Genomic DNA, 21,681 nt, shown 5'->3' on the forward strand with positions numbered 1-21,681 from the left:
CAAAGGTCCATCCAGCCCAGTATCCTGTCTGCCGACAGTGGCCAATGCCAGGTGCCCCAGAAGAAATGAACCTAACAGGTAATCCTGCCATCCATCTCCACCTTCTGACAAACAGAGACTAGAGACACCATTCCTTACCCTTAAAGGAAAGTGACTTCAATCATAATACTCTTCTTATAAAAAGATTGGAATTGTATATGTAAATTCATTTTCTGCAAAGGAGATACCTACTCCAGAGCTGAACAGTTGTTCCTCTTGGCTCCCTTGCAGGTAATTCTGCCTCCTAGCTGTTGCTAAGCAATTCATGACTAGTGGTAATACCTCCTTGCCGCAGCCCTTTCTCTCTAGTGGAAGCTTCCATAGCCTCAAGCACTACTAAAGCAATTATGAGAAATGCTTATCAACAATAAAACATGGGCAGGATTCCAGACTAGAGTCTCTCTCCGAGAAAGTGAATTAACATGATAGAAATCAAAATCCTCCTATGATTAAAGTCCTTTTTCTCTATTGATGGGGAAGACCACTTTAGTAAGTGCAGCCAGAGAGCTCACTTGCGGGTGAGAGGTGGTTGGTGAGCAGGTAAGAAAGGCCAGGATGACCACAGCCAAGGAAGCAACATATAGAAAATCCACCAGGAGGTAGAGATTTACCCAGGCTTTCTCTGTCTGATTGTTTCTGCCATATCTTCTGGGTCATGAGCCTGGAGCTAGATGGCTAATACTTTAGAAAGCAAGTCTATGCTGAACCAGTTTAACTAGTTTTGGTAACCAGTTCAAGATTCCTCTGGATATTAGATTGTGTCACATGGGTAATGTGAAGGGTTGTCATCCCCGGGGTGCAACCTGGGAGCTGTGGGAACCGCTGTGCCCCTCAAAGACACACAGCTGGGTTGGCTCTATAGCCACACAACTTGGTTGGAGACACAGCCAGCCTCACCTGGACTTGTTAACACTCAACACCACAGCAGGTGGTGCCACTCACCCAAACTGAGCTACCTGACTGCAAACAGCTCCCCAGCTCCCCAGGCTCACCCCCTCCCCACTGGACAATAACCACAAAATTATACTGTCTGGCACTGCACAGAGATCTCTACAATGTAAGCTCATAAATAGTTCACTCTCCCCTTGATGTGGGAAGGATATGCAACAAGCCTGTGTTAACCAAACTGAGATTTTTCCCAGGCACTTCACTCAAAGACACCCTGGTTTAGATAAAACAAAAAAACAAGTTTATTAACTACAAAAGATAGATTTTAAGTGGTTATAAGTGATAGCAAACAAATCAAAGCAGATTGCCTAGTAAATAAAATCACAAACTAAACCTAAGATACTAGAAAGATTGGATATGAATTTGCAATTTCTCACCGTGACTGATGATACAAGCAGTCCACCAGGTATCCATACACAGGCTAGAAATCCTTTTAGCCTGGGACCAGCACTTCCCCCAGTTCGGTCTTTGTTCCTCAGGTGTTTCCAGGAGTGTCCTTGTGTGGTGAGTGATGCCCCTATATGTTGTTACTCCCCACCTTATATAGCTTTAACATATGGTGGGAATCCTTTGTTCCAAAAACAGTTCCCAGCCCAGTTTGTGGGAAAATACAGGTACTTAAAATGGAGTTCAGTATCATGTGGTCTGGTCACATGCCCTTGCTGAGTCATAGCAGCTATTACTTACAGGCCGGCTGAAACGTTTACAGGAAGCCTAAGCTTTTCCATAGCCCACTGTCTTTGTTGATGAGCCATTAGCACTGTCTAGCTTCATCATTGTGGTACCTGAAAGGCTATCTGTGGGTGTTTTCCAGAGTAATCACATTTGAAATACAGATCCATAGTCAGTATTCATAACTTCAGATCAAAAATGATACATGCATGCAAATAGGATAATCATATCATCAAATCATAACTTTTCCAATGACACCTTACATGACACATCTTGTACAAAATACATCATAATTATGCCATAATCATATCATAATAATATCACTGTGAAGAATATGGAGTGCAGTGTCACAGAGTCATCCTACAGTCACTGCTTATGCAAGGGAGTCAGTCCTCAGCAGCAAACACGGTGGTTTATTTTTGCATCAGGAAAGGGAATCCCACTCTCTCCTGTGTGATGGAACAATTCTCAATGTTTCTACCTGGGTCCTGATATCTCCCATATTGGAGGCCTGTATGTGCCTAACTGAGGGAGGGCAGCTGTGTCTTTTTGGAGTTACCCCATCCTCTCAGGTGAAGGTTCCAAGAAGTTAGGGGGGTCAGAAAGGCCTTGCCACACTTGGCACCAGGCCCACTCTACGGGTGCTACAGCACCTAGTTCATCTCTTGGAGCCACTACTGTTGCCATTTCAGTTGTCAGCTTCAGCCAGGAACTCCTTGGCAGGCCACAAGGTAGCTAGAGACTAGAGAGAGGGGACTGCAGTAGATGCATATTGCCTAGCAACAGCTAGAGGCTGGAGCTTCCTTAAGTAGAGTCAAGAGGAGCAGCTTCTTCACAGAAAGTTAATATTTGCAGTAATTTGAGAGTTTCAATCCGAGCCAGACAAATCATTTTCTGTTCGAAGAGGTGAGCTTTTTTCTGTTGGAGCTACACTTCCCCACCTTTGTGTCCCACATGAAAATCAGAGCCACACAGTAATTCTTGTGAGTTGTATTGAGGAAAATTTAAAGAAGCTTGTTGTTCAGACTTTCTGGTTCTGTATGTCAGCCTGATCCTAGTAGTTGTTTTGCACATAAAATTTCCAGTGGTGTCAATAGGTATTTTGCATGTGCAAGGAGTGTAGGTTCAAGATGCAATTCCTCATTGACCTTTGTGACATACGAGGGATTTCGAAAACTGCTGGGTGGTGAATGTGTTACTCTTGGCTATGAAAACATACAGGAAGTGGAGGCTGTGCCTCTCAACTGAGCACAGTGACAGTTGCTTATAGCCTATAGAATAGTGGTATCATCTGTGGCCAGTGACAGGGTTGGAAAATTCCATTTGTACAGTGACTTTTTTAAATTGATTGTACATGCTTTACAACTGCTGCCTCATCCACTTGCAGTTGGCACCTCACCTCTTCTCTCTCTGATTAAGGTGATAGTATCTGCTATCGAACTTAATAATCTCTGACATCACAATAATGGGAGTTTTGCCAGGGACCAAGGACAATAAGTGTCAGGAGAATGGCCCAAATGCCATCCAAATGCTGGGATTGTGTGTGTGTGTGTGTGTGTGTGTGTGTGTGTGTGGAGTAGGGGATTCACATTTACTTTCTTATAGTCTTCAAACCTGGGGGAAGGATATATCGGCCATATTGAGACATGTTGCTGCTAGCTACAAGAAGAAAAAAATAGTTGGGTTTTCCTATCCCTTCCCCCCAGCTTTGAGCACATTTAAAAAATAAACTTTAACTTGTAGATGTAGAAAGTATACTTAATTATTGCCCTGCTAAGTCAGCCAGGTTTTTCCATATTCTATTCAAAGTGTTGTTTAAAATAATTATACCAAAGAACTGCTTCAAGCTGGCTGAAGCTAGTTGCATGTTACTGTAGGGGGAAAAAATCAGCCTGGTTATTTTGGAATCAGAATGGAAGAGGGAGAAAGAAATATTTTTAGCAATATCCCATGATTTGTTTCATGTTCTAGTGTGATATCCACTTAAATATAACTGCAAGTCAGTATTTTAACCTTTAACCCTAGATGCTGCAGTGCTGCTTTTCTCAGCAAAGACATTAAAGTCTGTAGTGTTTTATCAGTTAATGTGTTTTCTACCCTCTCTGAAGTTCATCTTGTGTTTAATAATTATATTCCTATTGACTTCACTAGGAAATGCAGAAATGAACCTCCTCTTATCTGATGAGGACAGTCACTTACCTATAATTATTTACATCTTCAGTATCTTGGGCCCAGGACATTGGCATATTTATAGAATATCTCTCCGAGCCAAGAACTTGAATCGGTAATGTGTAACAGTATTGACAAAGGGCCAAAGGCAGAACACTCCACAAAGGGAAGTTCATAGAATTCCACCCACATTGTTCCATTTGGGAGGGGATTTTCCCTTCTCCCCACAGAGTGAGATAATTCCAGTAGCAAACTTGTCGATTCTTCAGGGTCACTGCAGACCAGGGAAATCAACATGGAGTTTCTCAACCAGCTCTGAATCTTCCTCCTAACTCACAGCCTGCACTTTCAGTCCCTCCCCTGGCCACATACACTTATGGGACTGCACCCTTTTAAAAGGAGTGGGAGAGGGGAATGGGAGATAAGAGCACAGGAGACCCTCTGGCTCACCTAGAGGATAACAGCATGCTTCTCTTCACCAAGTTACTCCTATAGCTGAAGTGAAAGAAGGTCTGTGCTGTAGAATTGAAAATTGTGGGTTCAATTCTGCTGTGTGAAAAAAGAAATATATAGGTATGAAAGTAAATATAAGGACACTGGAGTAATTAGTGGAAAGGCTTTACATTGCAAAAATGTATTTAGAGGTGAATTAGACTCTTGAGTTAATATTTGTTTTATTATATTTTTTGTGTTTATACTCTGAATAATGGGAGTTGAGAACTGGCTGGGGCATTTTATTTAAGAGTGTATTTAAATCCAGCCCAATTCAGCAAGGATTAAAAATTGTTTCCATCTTAATGGATGTTTGGTGGCCCTCACATGAAATGAGTCTGATGGGTTTCAGCTCCTGTGTCACAAACTCACCACCATTCTTTGAACTGAATAGTGAGCTACATGCAGTGTCTAGAACAAGGATCCTGATCTTGGTTGGGCCTTGTAACAGGGTGGCTTGCCCTTAAGGGCTGGAGGGCTAGGACTATCCAACCCTGATTAAGACCTTAGATTGGGTCAGGTGCTTCTACTATAAGAAGTATGAGGAAACTGCAGTGACTGCCAGAGCAGAATGCCTGGTGGTAAGAGACACCTGAGGACAGAACTCAAGACTAGCAGGGTAGTTACTCATAGACTCATAGACTCTAAGGTCAGAAGGGACCATTTTGATCATCTGGTCTGACCCCCTGCATGCTGCAGGCCACAAAACCCTTCCCTGGACTCTGCTGTTGAAGTCCCCAATCTTGTGTTTCAGTGACTTCAATCGGCAGAGACCCTCCTGCTAGTGATTCCTGCCCCATGCTGCGGAGGAAGGCGAAAAACCTCCAGAGGCTCAGCCAATCTACCCTGGAGGAAAATTCCTTCCCGACCCCAAATATGGCGATCAGTAATACCCCGAGCATGTAGGCAAGAGTCTCTAGCCTGACCCCTGTTGGGCATTATACTATTTACGTACCATTGCTTGGTTTTCCTTGGCTACCATGTTTTACCATTAAACCATTTCCTCCATAAACTTATCTAACTTAATCTTAAAACCAGACAGGTCCGTCGCCCCCACCGTTTCCCTCGGAAGGCCGTTCCAATATTTCACCCCTCTGACGGTCAGAAACCTTCGTCTAATTTCAAGCCTGAACTTCCCCACGGCCAGTTTATATCCATTCGTTCTTGTGTCCACATTAGTACTAAGCTGGAATAATTCCTCTCCCTCCCTTGTATTTATCCCTCTGATATATTTAAAGATAGCAATCATATCCCCCCTCAGCCTTCGCTTTGTCAGACTAAACAACCCAAGCTCCTCTAGTCTCCTTTCATACGACAGGTTTTCCATTCCTCTGATCATCCTAGTAGCCCTTCTCTGCACTCGTTCCAGTTTAAGTTCATCTTTTTTAAACATGGGAGACCAGAACTGCACACAGTATTCCAAATGAGGTCTCACCAGCGCCTTATACAACGGAAGCAGGACCTCCTTATCCCTACTAGATATACCTCGCTTAATGCATCCCAAGACCGCATTGGCTTTTTTCACCGCCACATCACATTGTCGACTCATAGTCATCCTGCGGTCTACAAGGACCCCTAGGTCCTTCTCCTCTTCCGTTACTTCTAACCAATGCGTCCCCATCTTGTAACTAAAATTGTTATTAGTCATCCCCAAGTGCATCACCTTACACTTTTCACTATTAAATTTCATCCTATTTCTGATACTCCAATTCACAAGCTCATTCAAGTCTCCCTGCAGAATATCCCTATCCTCCTCCGAATTTGCAACGCTTCCCACCTTCGTATCATCCGCAAACTTTATCAGCCCACTCCTGCAATCGGTTCTGAGGTCAGTTATAAATAGATTAAATAAAATGGGTCCCAAAACCGAACCTTGAGGCACTCCACTAGTAACCTCCCTCCAACCTGACAGTTCACCCTTTAATACCACCCGCTGCATTCTCCCCAGTAACCAATTCCTTATCCACCTCTGGATTTTCATATCGATCCCCATGTTTTCCAGTTTAACCAATAATTCCTCATGGGGTACAGTATCAGTAGTTGTTGTTTTCAGTTTTAGTTTGTTGTATTGGGGAAATGAAAAAGGGTAAGAGCCTGGTCTGAAGGGCCTGTGAGACTGTGTTTGGCGTGAATGGAACAGGAGAGCCCTGAAGAAGGGAGGAATTGTTAACAGGGCACAGCAGAGGCACCCTTTGCCACCCAGCTATAGGCCCTCCACCACTAGCTCTGGCAGCAGGGGCCATAATCACATCACTTGAATATATTAACAAGAGTTGGTAATACTGTAATTGTCACATACACATTGGGAGCATCGAGGTGTTGCAAGGAAGCCTCAAGCGGAGGGACTGGCTTTTGTAAAACCAGGGTTAAACAAAAGTTTTATTTGTTGTTCCTCAAGCTGGGATAAAACATGCACAAATGTTCCAACCGTAGAACCCTAAAGTCAAAACGTAAGTTTCCCAGCAGAGGTCTTCAGCCTGCTGTCCTCAAAGGGTTCACCCCACCACATGAAGCTTGGCTACCCACCCCTAGCTTTTGGGTTCAGGAAGCCTGCCATGTTTTAACTGCCCATGCTCTGACTCAGGAACTGAGTTTCTCTGGATCCTTTCCTTTCTGATTGGCCCCAGACTCTGCTTTCTTCCACAAATCTCACCTGGCATATCATGATTAGATCAGGGCAATTATCCTTGGTCTTTTCTCTCAAGTTGTTGTTAAGACAACCCAACTGATTCCCAAGTGGCAGTGTTCTCTGGTGCTCATTAGCAGGAAAAGAAAATGGGAAATGAACGGGAACAGAAAAATGCTTCAGTGTAAATAAACCTAACACTGGGGTGGGGAAGGAACAAGAGAAGACTGTTTTATACTCCATTTGTATCACATTCACTCATTTGATGAGACCATATGCAACATAAGAATTTTATAAACTACAGAAACCTGCTGTAATGTATCCAGCTCCTCAAAGCATTAGGCTACCCTGTCTCACAGGGGTATTTAAAAAAAATTACAAAGACAGACCCGTCCTCAAATGATCTAATCTTTGACCAAAAATCATTTTTTAAAAATAATTTCATGAGTGTGGGGGTCTAACTCAAGACTTTTGGGATTTGCAGTGTTGTTCTGAAGAAATGAACAGTTGGGTGAAAGAGAGCTGAGTGTGGCAAGAAAGGGCTACTGGACTCAGTTCAAGTGCCCAGATACTGCTGCATAGGAGGGATGATAGCTATTCCAACTGACAGGCTGAAACAGCTCACACATGTTGACAGAACAGTGCCCCAACTTTGCCTAAGCAGCCACCTGCAGTACTTGGTCTTTCTATTGTCTCAACACTAGAATGAGCTCTGGAAGGCAGTTTTGCAATGGAAAAAAACTCTTGTATTTTTTAATGAATTTTTTCACAAAAATGTCGATGTAATCAATTTTTTTTGCCTTTTGTAAAATATTTGTTAACAAATTTTTTCAAAAGTGTCATCAAAAATGTTTCAAAACAGCCTTTGACATTTTTCATTTACTGGGAATTGGGTTTTTTTTTTAATATTTTGATAATTGTTCTTGAAAAATCATGAACTTTTTTTTAAGAGAGAAAGTGATTCATGTTTGAACACTTTGAAATGAAAACACTCTGAAAATTCAGAATTTTGTTTGAGAATAATTTTTCATTTTTCAGCCAGCTCTATTCAACACTATTGTTCACTTTCATTTATACTCACTCATTTGCCTAAAGCAATTGTGGTGGCTCACACACTGTCTGTCTAGCTGGGCACAATCTAAGCACTAAATAAATATAGCTATTTTAGCTCAACTAGTTAGATACCAGATCTCTCTTTACAGCCTCAGTGTCTTTCTCCCATTATCCACTCCCCACAGAGTGACAATAGCACTCAAAAGTGAGTAGGTTTTTATTTCCTTCTTCCAGCTGTCCATGATCATCCCCGCCTCTGATGGTCTGTCATTATAAGCCACTACCAATCGGTAGCATACTCAGCCTTCAAACATGCCAATGTAGCAACACAAGCAATCAAAATATGTGAGAAACCTGTGTTTTGTTGAACTTTGTGTCATAATTTTTAATGTTTAACTGTAAAACAAGTTCTAAAGGAAGCTTTCTCACTCTGTGTATTAAATAAACCAGTTGCTTTAAAAAAATCCATCCTGTGCAACCATGATGACTAGGGGCCTACCAAATTCATAGTCCATTGTGGTCAATTTCATGGTCGTAGGATTTTTAAAATTGCAAATTTCATTATTTCAGCTATTTTAAATCTGAAATTTCATGGTGTTGTAATTTTAGGCGTCCTGACCCAAAAAAGAGTTGTGGGAGGGGGTCACAAGATTATTGTAGGGGGGTTGCTGTGCTGCCACCCTTATTTCTGTGCTACTGCTGGTGGTGATGCTGCCTTTAGAGCTGGGCAGCTGGAGAGTGGCGGCTGCTGGTCGGGATCTCATCTCTGAAGCCAGAGCCGCCACCAGCAGCAATGCAGAAGTAAGGATGGCAGGTATCACCCTTACTTCTGCGCTGCTGTCTTCAGAGCTGGGTGCCCGGTCAAAAGCCACCGCTCTCCAGCAGCCCAGCTCTGAAGGCAGCGCAGAAGTAAGGGTGGTAATACCATGTCCCCACTAAAATAACCTTGCGACCCCCCTCCCCCCCCCCCCCCCCGCAACTCCCTTTTGTGCCAGGACCTCCAGTTTGAGAAACTCTGGTCTCCCTTGTGAAATCTGTATAGTATAGGGTAAAAGCACACAACAGACCAAATTTCATGCGGGGAGACCAGATTTCACAGTCTGTGACGTGTTTTTCATGTGCGTGAATTTGGTAGGGCCCTAATGATGACACTCTCCTTCCCCCATGGGTTGGTAGTAGGGTTTGAACAGTGTATTGTCAGATCCCCAGCATAGACCTCTACCACTTGAGCTAAAGAAGTGACTGCTATCCCTTATTTTGACCAACCAGTGGAGAGGAATGCAGCACATACTTTGCCAGTGGGTTACTATTTCCCAGACATCAGTAGACTGCGAGGAATGAAGATTCCTGGGTTCTTTTCCTGGATATAGGTGTGTGTGTGTGCAGGGGGGAATGTGTGATCTGGTGGTTAGAGACAAGCTAGCCAAACACACAGATTTGGCATGTTCATTCTGAAACACGTTCTGACTCATTAGATAAGGCTTTATTTTTACTTTAGTATTATGTTTAGTAATTTTATTTTTATATTTTCATTTATCTTAGAAAAGGATTACAATATAAAAATAACAAGGTACTTCATTAAAATCTTTAAAATAAAATTTCATCAAAATTGACATATTCCCACAGAATTTTGACAAACTGGCATTTTCTGATGGAAAAACACGTAGTCAAGAAAAGGTATCACTTGGGAACGCTAACTATCAACTAACACTATCTACTGGTTACTAACTATATAAAATAAACTAGGCTAAGACTAAATGTGAGGTTGTGAGACTACAACCACACAGAGCTCTGACTCCAGCCACTGGTGATGAGAAGGACCTGAAGGAAGTCAGGACAGCGCCACCTTATATAGCCGTGGAGGGCAGAGCCACTGGGTGCAAGCACCGCCCCTCTACGGGTACCACTAGCCAAAAGGCTGTGGCGCGCTGGGCATGCACACACCTAAGTGGAATACACGTCTGCATCTATGCAAAGAAGTACTGGACAGACTTTCAGCCAAACCCACTGGGAAGGTAATGGAATAAGGAGGATTTATTGTCTCAGAGTTGGGCTGGACTCTTGGGAGTTATCTTCAGATTCATTCATCACCTTCTTACTGCTGGGAATGCCTCTCTTCTCCGAATCTATGCTTTTCTTATGATCATCTTCTCTTTGCTACTGTTCCTGACCTTTCTGTCAGGCTGAGAACCAGAATGTTGGGATGTCCATGCCAGAGGCCAGGCTTGGAGCTATCTAGAATGGGAAGGAGTTAGGAGTACAGGAGTTATAAGAACAATAGACACGAGGGTTTTTTGTGTAGTAAAGGTGTAACACACAGGCGTGCTGGCAAGAAACTGGGCTTTATTTTCTGGCCCCAGTCACCTGTCATCAATTAGATTTCCAAAATTTAATGCTGCTGTTACAAGACAGGGATCAGTAGTCAGAAACTCCAGTTATGGTCAGCTTGCTAGTAAGGGGTGCATGCTTTGGTGCTAAATTTTGGGGAACAAGGAACAGAGGTGAAAGGAGACTCATTTGATTGAGATGATGGCTCAGGAGCTGGCAGGAAAGTGGGATAACTGCTCTGTTGAGACAGGAGATGAGTTCATACATTTGGTCCTCTGTTGCTGTAAGGGTTAACTGAACTTCAGTACACTTGTGGCCATCATGTGAGAAATGTGGGGTGAGGAAAGTATATCAAGTAGAAAGAAATTCTGAATAGTTTCCTTCCAAAGGGCAAGTCTGTTAGTTATAAGATTAGCTTTGCCAAACATGCTGTTGTGGTCTCTCTTGTGTGTGGGGTTGGTTTTTTAGTTATTCTCTAGCTTACATAATTTTACTCTATTGTCAGTAAACTCAACTGTGCTACTGAGCATAAGAAAACAGAACAGAAGGCAAGCACCTTTCTATTTACATTCTTTTGTGGCAAAATACATGCTTTAATTAAGTTCCCTTGGACGACCCTGTCACACAGGTTCTGTTTATTAATATTATTGTCCTTTGCCCTACGATTCATTAGTGCTGCAAAGGACAGAAGCCCAGATTTTCCTTACAGTTACACTGATGTAAATTCAGAGTACCTCAGAATTTACTACAGTGGATTTGCTCCAGATTTACAATGATGGGATCACACTGAACATAATGTAACTTATGGGCAGAATTTGACCCAGAGAATGTGAATGGCCTAATAGCATCTTGTCAGTCTACCATTTATGATTAAAGATGGTCCCCAAGGAATGGAAGTTGGTGATGTATGATTCATAGATTTTATGGAATGTAATTTCGAATTACATTCCATAAAAAGGATTAATTTTTAAAATAAAAAGTGAAATACACAGTATTGCCAACCCCAAAATTTGAAAAAAAATCATGAGACTGGCCTAAAAAATTATAAAATAAAAAGGATTAAATAGTGTTTTTGGTCTGTCTTCTGATTTTTGAACTTCCCCTGCTCATAAAATGTGTCTTTGACAATTAGTGATGGCAACTGTCACAGATGTATAGTGAATAATGCATTTTGGTCCTTGCACACCTACATCAATTAATTATGCAACTCCCAGTGACATGCTGCAACCAATTCTGCATCCTTCCAGCTGCAAATCTACCCCTTTCCCAGGCCTGGTGGTGTGGCATTAGGGTATGTCTTCACTACAGAATTAGCCTGGGTGATTGGCACCTGCTCTGAGCACCTGTTTTAGTTTAGCTGGGATGTGAACATCCACACTGTAAAGCCGTACCCAGGACTGTGTCCTTTTCTACACTGCAGTGCGTAGATTCTTTCCCAGTGAATTGTGGAAGAATGTCTGTCCCGCTGGGCGTAGAGAGGGAATAGTGGGAAGACTATGGAGGATGTGATTTAGCTTGCATTTTCAATGCAAAGTGGGTGGGTTATTGGCCCAGGTTCTGCTTTCACTCTGGCTTTAAAAGATAAACCCATCTATGTCGGCTTGCCTGGGTTGGAAGCACCACCAAACGCTGGTGAGAGGTTTTTTGTGTGTGAATGGAGTGGGGACAAGGGCAGTACCTATTAGGAGCCCACACCTACTCTGTAGTGAAGATAAACCCTCATGGAGGGGAAGGGAAGGTGGGAAGAGCAGAGAGGAGTGAACCCATTTTTCACTGTACAGGATTGGAGAGGTGGGAGTAGGGCTCCCCTGAACTGCAATGCTTTTTCTGCTCCCTCTTCCCTGGGAAAACAGTATTGGTAATTCCCTCCCCCTCTGTCTCTATTTAAAAAAAAACTTCTCAGTTCCAATGGGGAAGGAGATTACTGTCTGCCTGCCTCCTGCACCATCTCTGATTGGCTGCTCTTCCTCAGGAGGTGAGGGAGTAGGGAAGGCAGCCAGTCAGAGCACGTTTTCCTCTGGGAATTCTGAAAATGGTATGAAGGTTGCAGCTTCTCTCACTGTCGTGGGGAAATTACCTGCAGCAGGGGTCAAAATCCTATTACTTGTGAGAAAATTGGGATTCATAGATTCCAAAGCTATTGTGATATAGTCTGATCTCCTGCATAACACAGGCCAAAGAACTTCTCCAAAACAATTCTTAGAACATAGGTTTTAGAAAAACATCCAATCTTCATTTTAAAATAGTCAGTGATGGAGAATCCACCATGACCGTTGGTAAATTGTTCCAATGGTTAATTACTCTCACTGTTTAAAAAGTGGCAACAATGAACACCTATTGACCAATATATGTTGTTTAAATACTCCTTTCAACAGCAGTTTGGTTTTCCAGTGCAATATCTTAAAAAACAATTAAACCCATTAATATTAGTTTTAAAAAGATCTGATTTGAATAAAAGGACATACATGAGTTCTAAAAATCTGGTATAAAACCAAAATACTATCTGTTTTGAGTGGAATAGTTTACATTTGTTTGTTCTGTTTGTCCAAAATGCAATTTAAATTGGGAAATGTAAGAAAAAACAACCCCTTCACAAAATGCATCTTTAACATTATTCAGTTCCTCAAAGCAAGCTTTTTTTTTTTTGTTTTGTTTTTTTGAGAGTCCAATCCTGGTTCCATTAAAGTCAGTTGCAAAACTCTGATGTAATAAACTTATGACTAAACTGTATAGGATAACTGAGATTTAAGCCTTCAGTTTCTTTGCAAAACTTAATATTGTAGGGAGAAAATAACAGGAAACTTCACAATTTTTCTTTAAAAAATGGAGGGGAATTCTGCAATTTGTTGCAAGCTACTGTAAAGAAACCTCATAGGCCCCATTCTGCAAAAATCTGCTGGGGTGAACCCTTGCACCCATGAAGTTTCTGTGATGTGCACACCAATCTGTAGAGAAGTGGGCTGACACTCCAAACACATTTCACACAGGCCACTAAACAGCCACCATATCATTACTTGCATTTTTCCATCTTGAAGATCTCAAAGTGCTTTACAGCCATTGCCGCATATCCCTGTATTGTTACACCTATTTCTGGTTGACGAAACTTAGGTGTTAAAATCAAAATTCTAGCCTTAATAATGTGAGGGTTCTAGGAGCATGGGAGCAGAATCGATGCTGAGCAAAGGTCCCTGAGCCATTTTGTTCGTTCATGGGCGTGTATGTGTTCGGGGTGGGGGGTGGGGACTGGAAGTATGGTAATGTCAGCAGGTGATGTGCCCCCGTCTTCTTGGAGCACTGAAGCAGGCATTAGCAGGCCTCTTGACTAGTGATTAAGGGAATACTAGGTCCACATTCTTCCCTGCTTCTTTGCAGGTGTATGCACACACTTCCCCCCTCCTTTATACATCCAAGATACCTGCTTTTTGCCCTGAGTGACTTGTCTAAACTTATATAGGAAGAACAGAGGATAGAGTATGATGAGAATGGTAGGTAAGGATGGGGAAAGAGGTAGAACTGCCTCATCCTGAGAGTCTGCAAGGCGAAGTGACATGAATTCATTGGAATTGCAGTTATTAGAAGCTGCTTTACACAGATATGAAATAAAGTATGTATGATCCACTTCACAATGCAAGCAAGTAACCTTCTAATGATTTATTACCAACTGTGCTTAAAGCATCTATGAATGTGAAGAGTGCACTCAGAAGCAGTACATTTTCTGAAAGTTTCATTTCATCTGTGTGAGGAGCTAAAGTGCCCATTCCAATTTCAGCAAATCCTATTTTTAAAATACATTTCCTGCTGTGCACTTGTAAATAGGATTGTTGCCTCAATTCTCTCTCCTTCTTCTGGTGAATGCACTCAATTCTACTGCCCTACAATGTACAGCTGGGTCACAGATTGCTGAGTGAAGCATGAGTTCATTCATTCTTTGGTACACATTTTCCTCTTCTGAGGATCCTTGCACTCATCAAAATGTCATGTGTCAGTGAATTCCTACACACCACTGTATTCTGATGACTGTGTGTGTGTGTGTGTGTATCATTGCAGATGGAATTTCCAAGTGCACACTTCTGCCAAGTATTGTCAGTATTTAAACTATACAGTACATGAGTCATACAGAGGATTTAATTATGTGGGGTTTTAACCAGGTACTTCTTTCTGGTTGTCTAATTCAGAACTGGATCTCTAATTATTACTTCACTGGACACAGAAAACATCAGTACAGTATAATTTTGGGGGAGGGGGAGTTGTATTCCCCATTGAAGCCATTGCAAGTGTTGCCTGACTAAGGACTAGGATTTGGCCCCAAAGTCGAAACAGCTTAGTCAAATTGTGCAATACACTTTCACCTTGATTTTCTAAAGCCTGAATTTCTAAAGTGACCTAAATCCACACACCATACATGTTTCTCCCTAGCCTGCATTCCTATAAAATAGCATTTTGGCTACTCCTAATGCTGCCTACATTCCAGAGGCTTAGTTCAGAAGGAAAATAGAATATTTCTGCCTCTATTTGAAGAGACTGCATTCTGGTATCAACCAGGGGTCTCATAACACACGAGAGTGCAGATCATTTAGGATGCATTTATTCTCAGATCCACAATGTCTCTTTTTTATAACCTGCACAAACTAGAAGATCTCCAGTTATGATTTTTAAGCTGATTCTCGGATTTAACCATGCAAGTTCTATTAATTTCCATGGGAACTCTATAGGGCTAAATCCCCTCTTTAGCTTTTTTTTTTTTTATTATTATTATTTAATGGAGATATCCCATCTCCTAGAACTGGAAGGGACCTTGAAAGGTCATCGAGTCCAGCCCCCTGCCTTCACTAGCAGGACCAAGTACTGATTTTGCCCCAGATCCCTAAGTGGCCCCCTCAAGGATTGAACTCACAACCCTGGGTTTAGCAGGCCAATGCTCAAACCACTGAGCTATCCCTCCCCCCATAAACTTTGAGACTTTGAGAAGTCTCAATCTTAAGTTATAGCTCTTAGAGACTATTACAATTAAATACTTTTCTGGATTCCAAATGGTTAAATAAATTAATGAATAAATACAATATTGTAGTGCATACTGCTGAGAGAGGGAGCAGGGACTACATTTACCATTGGAATTCTGGTCAGCCCTTGTGCAGAAGTTCCGGGGGTATGGCAGGGCAGCTTACTCAGAGGGGTGGCCAAAATCTAGTCCAGAGGATGAACAATGAAAGGACCAGTCCATTACTAACTCTCACTTTATAAGCCATTTCTTCATTTGTGTCATACTCTTTCCTGTGCCACCAGGGCCTTTTCTCATTGCCATTATTATGTGGGCCATAAAACAGTCAAAGAAAAAATAATATGGAGAAACTTATTTTCAGGGAAGAAAAAGTAGTATTGCCTTTTGGACAAATACCCAGAAAAACCCCATCCTTAGATACAGTGGAGAATGGAGAGTTTTTATCCTGTTACAACTGTTTATTGTACTAGTAGCTGAAAGCCTGTGCTGTTGCTTGGGCATTGCAGTTGAGCCAAGTAATCCTTGATCTGTGCAGTCTCCCTCAGATAACCAAATGAAACTGCTGCTTAGGGTAGTAATTGGTTATCTCTGAGATCATAATGGTCTACAACTCTTGGCATGGTATTAGATATGTCTAACTGCAGCTGTAAACTGCACAGGTGTAATTTGTAAAGTCAAATGGCTGCGAATTTAAAAACTGTATGGTAACAGACTGGGAATCCCCGTGATGATTCAACCTGCTGATATTCTGAACCAAAAGAGCCCTTCACCCTGCTGGTAGCTGTTTCCATTGCTCCTCACTGACTCAGACATTTTGGACTTTAAAAAATGACACACACAGTGACAATCCTGGAATCTTCTTATATCACTATTTCCCCACTATTTTTGTACTTCTCTTTACATTTATTGTAAGCAGTTTCCATTCTGTTGTATTCTCTTGCACATGTACAATCTGTGTAATATCATTTTGACCCAAAATCTCTGTTTTGATTATTTATTTGTAGCACCACCGTGCATAGGAGCCCTAATCATAGACCAGGACCCCATTGCCGTAGCTCTATGAACCACACTGGTTTGAGAGAGCTACCAGCAAAATACCAGTTATGTGGATCTGAGGATCTGCTCCATTCTGAAGGAGAGAGGAAAGTCAGTGGGTCAGATGTTTTCCATGGAGGCTCTTTCTTCCTTTAAAAAAACCCACAGATTATTCTGAGTTAGGAGTCAAACAATGCAGATCAAAGGAACAAATTGGGTCCTTTCTTACTCTCAGTCCTTTCTTACACTCAGTTCTACCAGGTCAGCCTAATTTTGATCGAAGACAATGCAAAGTGCATCCCTTTCATTATGTGCCTTGTTCAGTCAGCTACAGCGATTGTTCACTGTGCATGTGAGATCAGAATTGTTATTGATAAGCCCAACAGAAAGATAAAGGGTAAAAAAAATAATATCCTTTAAAGATTTAGAACATGGAGACTAAATTGCATTTAAGAGAATACAATATAATCTTAACCAATTTTCTAAGTAAGGATTTTGTTGTTTTTAGTTATCATTAAATGTATAGATTTGGATAGGATGATTCTAACTAGAGAAACTCATGTTTGTTGCAGCAGGGTATAGATCATAAAATTAAAAAAACAAAGGAACAATAAATGCATGTTTGAAATAGAAATAGGTAGTGATTTTCTGGAGGGACCCTTTGTTTAAATTCCAGCATCAACTTGAAGGAAAGGTTGGGTTAATTTTCCTGCCTCTGAAGGAATTAATTCCCTCTTTCAGTCCTGCTAAATCATTCCTGCCACAGATGACTTATCCCTGGGACTCAAAAATATTACATAAGAGTAGGTATTTTTGAGTCTTTCCCAAGGGCACCTCCAGGTTTCCCTAAAAGTTATTTGTTCTGCCCTCCTTTAAATAGCACAAACACTTGAATGGTGTACTATCCTATCAATATACTGTCTCTATTTTCAACAACAAAGTATAAGCGTTCCAGCAAAGTGCATTTAAAAGATGTTTGTTTGCCAAATGGTGTTGCCTCCTTCCTTTCGCATGAGATAGGGAAACAAACTGATAGATTCTGCAGGCAAATGCACCTTTGATATATGGGCTTTTTCAGAGGATAAAGGGAAAAATCTCTCTGAGACCCCCTGGTTAAAGTATTGGCAGTACAGCAGTGGAAATAAAGCTTTAGTCTGCTGAAAATGTATCACTTATATTTTTTCAAGACATACTCAACTAATCCCCATAGCTTAGTCATTGTCTCCTATAGTCTTGTTTTCAGTTATTAGCAAGTGGTTTAAAAAACCCTCTTTAGGTGATATGCTGGGCCCATCCTCCCATAATGTGCAGTCAATTGTTAGACAAAATACAATTTAATCTTCAGATCTTTTTCTCAATACAAAAATAAAATAATTACATTTTGGGGGGAGGGGCCTAGGGACAGATTCAAAGTTTTATATTAAAACTGAATATTTTCCTCTGTAATATTCTCTTCTTTAGGGGAGACATATTTCTTCATTTAAAATATGTGGGTTAATACATTATTATGAGCTGGGTGAAATGTTATGGGATGAGATAAAAAACCTCATTCAAACTGATGTGTTAATGCACCCTTCACTTAAGATAGTTTTAAGAAACACTTAAAGGTGTTGCACCTAAAATAAGGCCTAATAGTGTTTGTTTAGAAGCTATCGCCATGCGGGCAGGGTGGGAGGTTCCACTGAGCATATGACCAGGTATGTGTGTCTGAGTGAGAGAGAGAGAGAGAGAGGGCAGAAAACACAGAAACAGAGAGGGAGGCAGAAGCAAAAAGCAAGAACGCCAAGAACTAAGCACAACTAAGGTAAGCACAATGTGATGCTGGAAAAAGCTAGACAGCGAGCTTTTGGGTCTGTTGGCTAACAAGGCCTTGGGCTGTAAACTTAGAAACTGCTCTTTTTGTTCTTGGTTCCTCCTGCATTCAGAGGAGCGGGAGTTTGTACATTCCTTGTAAATAAACAAGGAATAAACAATACATCAAAGAATACCAGGCTCCTGCAATTTCTACTTCGAACTGGAAGATCCCTATGGTCCTAAACTAGCTGCTCTGCTCAAAAAGGATCCGAGTTACATTTTAAAAGGCAGTACTCTGTAGTAAGAATGGATGGGGGGGGGAACTAATAACATTGAGGGCATGATTTAGATTAATATTAGTCAAAGCTTTTTAATTTAGCCCATTATGCTTGTGTGTACTGGGTAAAATAATCCTCTCCCTGCACAAAGCCAATTGTGATGGGGTTGGGCTTACCGCTGCTTCCTGGTGATTGGTCACTGGATCCCAGCTCTAGCAGTCCCCCGTTCAGGTAGCGATTCAGCCCTCTGCCTAGGTCACCAATTGATTTTCTCTTTATAGAGTAACAAAGTCCAACAAAATATATGTAGTCCAAAAAGAAAGTGTCTTTAGCCCACCTCCATCCACTGTGGGTGTTGCACCCTTGACTCAAAATTTACAGTGTCTCTATCCCCCCTTATTTCTGAAGGGGTTTGTGCCCACTTCACGAAAGGTGGTAGAGGAGCTCAGACCCTCCCTGTCCACTGGGCTCTGACCCAGGGACCTACAAGAGGCAGCGACAGCAAACACCCCAGAGTGCCTCCCTGGGCCACTTCCTACCATGTACTTTCCCTGTCCAAGGTGTGATCAAAGCCCCATAAATAATCCACCAGAAGTTGGAGTGAAGGGTTCCCTAGTCCTAGGGGAAGGCTAGTCACTCCATTAGGCCCTCTCCCTTGCAGCCAGGACTCCTGCTGTACCATTACTGAGGGATTCCAAGATAGGTCTCTCCTGTCTGTCCCTTTTTCAAATGGCCTGGCTCTCTTTTAAGCTCCTCCTCCAGCTGGAGCAACTGGGGTGGTGAGGTGAAGTCACCTGTGCCCAGGACTGCTTCTTAACTCATTTTTTCCCAGTTTGGGGTGTATTAATTTATTTGCAGGGAGCTAAGCAGGAACTTAAGGAGACAGAGTTCTCTGAGGCTACAGTCTACAGACAGGTTGTAAGGCTATAATGAAACCTCTATTCCAACCAATATGCTGTAGTAATGGCCATTGCCCTTTGACACTCCTTTTGGAAGGGTTCTCAACTAATGGATCCACATAAATAGAGATCCAGTAGTCCCTGCCCCACCCCTAATTTTTTGCTTCATACTTCATACTTTCATATGTGGCACTAGCATAGACACTACCTTTGCAGAGGCTGTATAAGAACTTTGCATTAATAAGACAAGGGAGATTTGACACAGTTTGCAGCCACAGTTGGATCATGTAGAGCAGGGGTTCTCAAACTTAATTGCACCGTGGCGCAAACCCCTTCTGACAACAAAAATTACTACAGGACTCCAGGAGGGGGGACTGAAGCCCAAGCCCGCCTAAGCCCTGATGCCCCAGGGGAGGGGCAAAGCAAAAGCCCCACTGCCCCAGGCTGGGGGGGCCAAAGCCGAAGCCCAAGGGCTTCAACCCCAGGCAGGGGGCCTGTAACCTTAGCCCCACTGCCTAGGGCTGAAGCTCTCGGGCTTGGGCTTTGACTCTGGGCCCCAGCAAGTCTAAGCCAGCCTTGGCGACCACATCAAAATGGGGCCGCGACCCACTTTGGGGTCTCGACCCACAGTTTGAGAACCGCTGATGTAGAGTATTGTCTGAGTGCTTAAAAACAAGCAATGAAATCATTGCCCCATTGAAGTCAATGGAAGCTTTGCCACTGACTTCAGTGGAGCCAGGATTTCACCCAGGATGCCTATGGCACACTTATTAGAATATATTATCTATCAAATGGAATCCTGGGAAGCCTCCTGCTAAGGAGCTAGTGCTGTGCATGTGCAGTAAACATATATACTTTCAAACCTCAACATCTTGCCCTCCTGGCCATTTTAAAAATTATTTTTTCCAGAAAACATCAGAGGAGCCTAATCCCTAATGATTTAATAGCCTGTTTTTAAAATAAAAAATATAAAATTTGAGCAATTTTTAAACTAATGGCATGCCAAAAAACAAAACAGAAAAACCCAGCTCTTCAGCCTGGCTAACTGAAATTTGTTTTCCGTTCTCCAAGAGAAAAAAAAATGAACTTATATCAACATTTTTAAAAAAATCAATTAATTCTCCCAGGTAATAGCACTAACGACACTACTATTCCAAGGCTGCAGCCATTCTTCTTTTTTCAGTATATTGGTTTTTTTCTTTGCACCCCTTCATCAGTTGTTGTTTATCGTTATTTTAAAAGTTTTCAGTAGTGTGAACTAGGATTCATGAAACGTTCTCAATCAGCAGTGCCTGAGAATGGCGTCCTCTCTTTACCCACATCAGGTATAGCAATGGACAGTGACAGCACAAACTTCCCCACAATGCCCAGCCACTGTGCTGGAAACTCAACACTGACCTGGAAAAGCCACCTGGAGAGGTGAAAAGACAGGGTAGGCTCCATATCCATGTAGTCTTCTGTCGCTAAGACTGTCACAAGGTTGCTCAGCTAGTGTTAGTGAGACTGGTTTTGTGAGGAGGATACCTGCCCACTGGAAACTGGACTAAGACCAGTGGTCTATATGAAATGAGTTTGGTGAACAGCTGTAAGATATTAATAACGGTTGGTGATTGCAATCCTGAGCTGGATTCAAACTGACAATATAGAGCTGAAAAGTTATGTGTACCAGTCCCAATTTTCTTTTTGTTTAGTAATTTAATTGTTAATGTGCTGTTATCCCAGATTCCCAGAAGACCCAGTGTAGTGTTGGAATCAAGACGGCGACTCCTGGCCACTGAAGCGCAAGTGACAGATGCATACTATCCACTGAATGTGACCAATGGAACCAGCACATGCATTCTTTTTTATGCCAGTAATTTCAGCCTCACAGCCAACAAATCAGTTCATGCGGATTTGACAAATTTAACATTTGTGTCCCGTAAGGTGGATTTCAGTTCATCTGTTTGTTCAGACACCAATGCAACGTGAGTGGGACAAAGATCCATACCATAAAATGCATGTGATTCTAACAGCTAAGCAGAAGTAGTGCAATTTCAACAGGCTAATATTAATTTAATAAAATAGCTCAAGTTTCGTTTTCTTGTAGGAAAATGACAGAGGCAACACCACAGGAATCATTTAATCCTGGTTTCTGTTTTTTATGACTGTTTTCCTTTTATTGTTTTTCCTTGTTTGCTTATGAGAGTACAGTTAAAATGAGTTTTGGCTAGAATAGTTATCTTTACTTTCCTCAGTGCCTCTGAGCTGCTGTATTTCAGCTTCTGTTAGCATCTTGGCTCTCTTCTACAACCACTGAAACCTCCACTAGCATTAGTGAGACAACAATTTCATTGTAAGTTTTCCCAACAG

General features: G+C 41.9%; 1 protein-coding gene and 1 long non-coding RNA gene across 3 annotated transcripts in view; one reads left to right on the plus strand and one right to left on the minus strand.

Annotated features, from left to right (window-relative positions):
* LOC101936037 (V-type proton ATPase subunit S1-like) overlaps nt 1-21,681 on the plus strand; it is an 87,188-nt gene that overhangs the window by 46,872 nt on the left and 18,635 nt on the right. For both annotated transcript variants that reach the window (XM_005305681.5, XM_024109106.3), the window contains exon 8: nt 21,055-21,296. In XM_005305681.5, coding sequence (XP_005305738.2) covers nt 21,055-21,296 — 242 coding nt within the window. The remainder of the gene's footprint in view (nt 1-21,054; nt 21,297-21,681) is intronic.
* LOC135973264 (uncharacterized) overlaps nt 1-21,681 on the minus strand; it is a 38,244-nt gene that overhangs the window by 14,119 nt on the left and 2,444 nt on the right. The window lies entirely within an intron of this gene.

The sequence above is a fragment of the Chrysemys picta genome, chromosome 1 (assembly GCF_011386835.1).
Source record: "Chrysemys picta bellii isolate R12L10 chromosome 1, ASM1138683v2, whole genome shotgun sequence".
NCBI lineage: Eukaryota > Metazoa > Chordata > Testudines > Emydidae > Chrysemys > Chrysemys picta.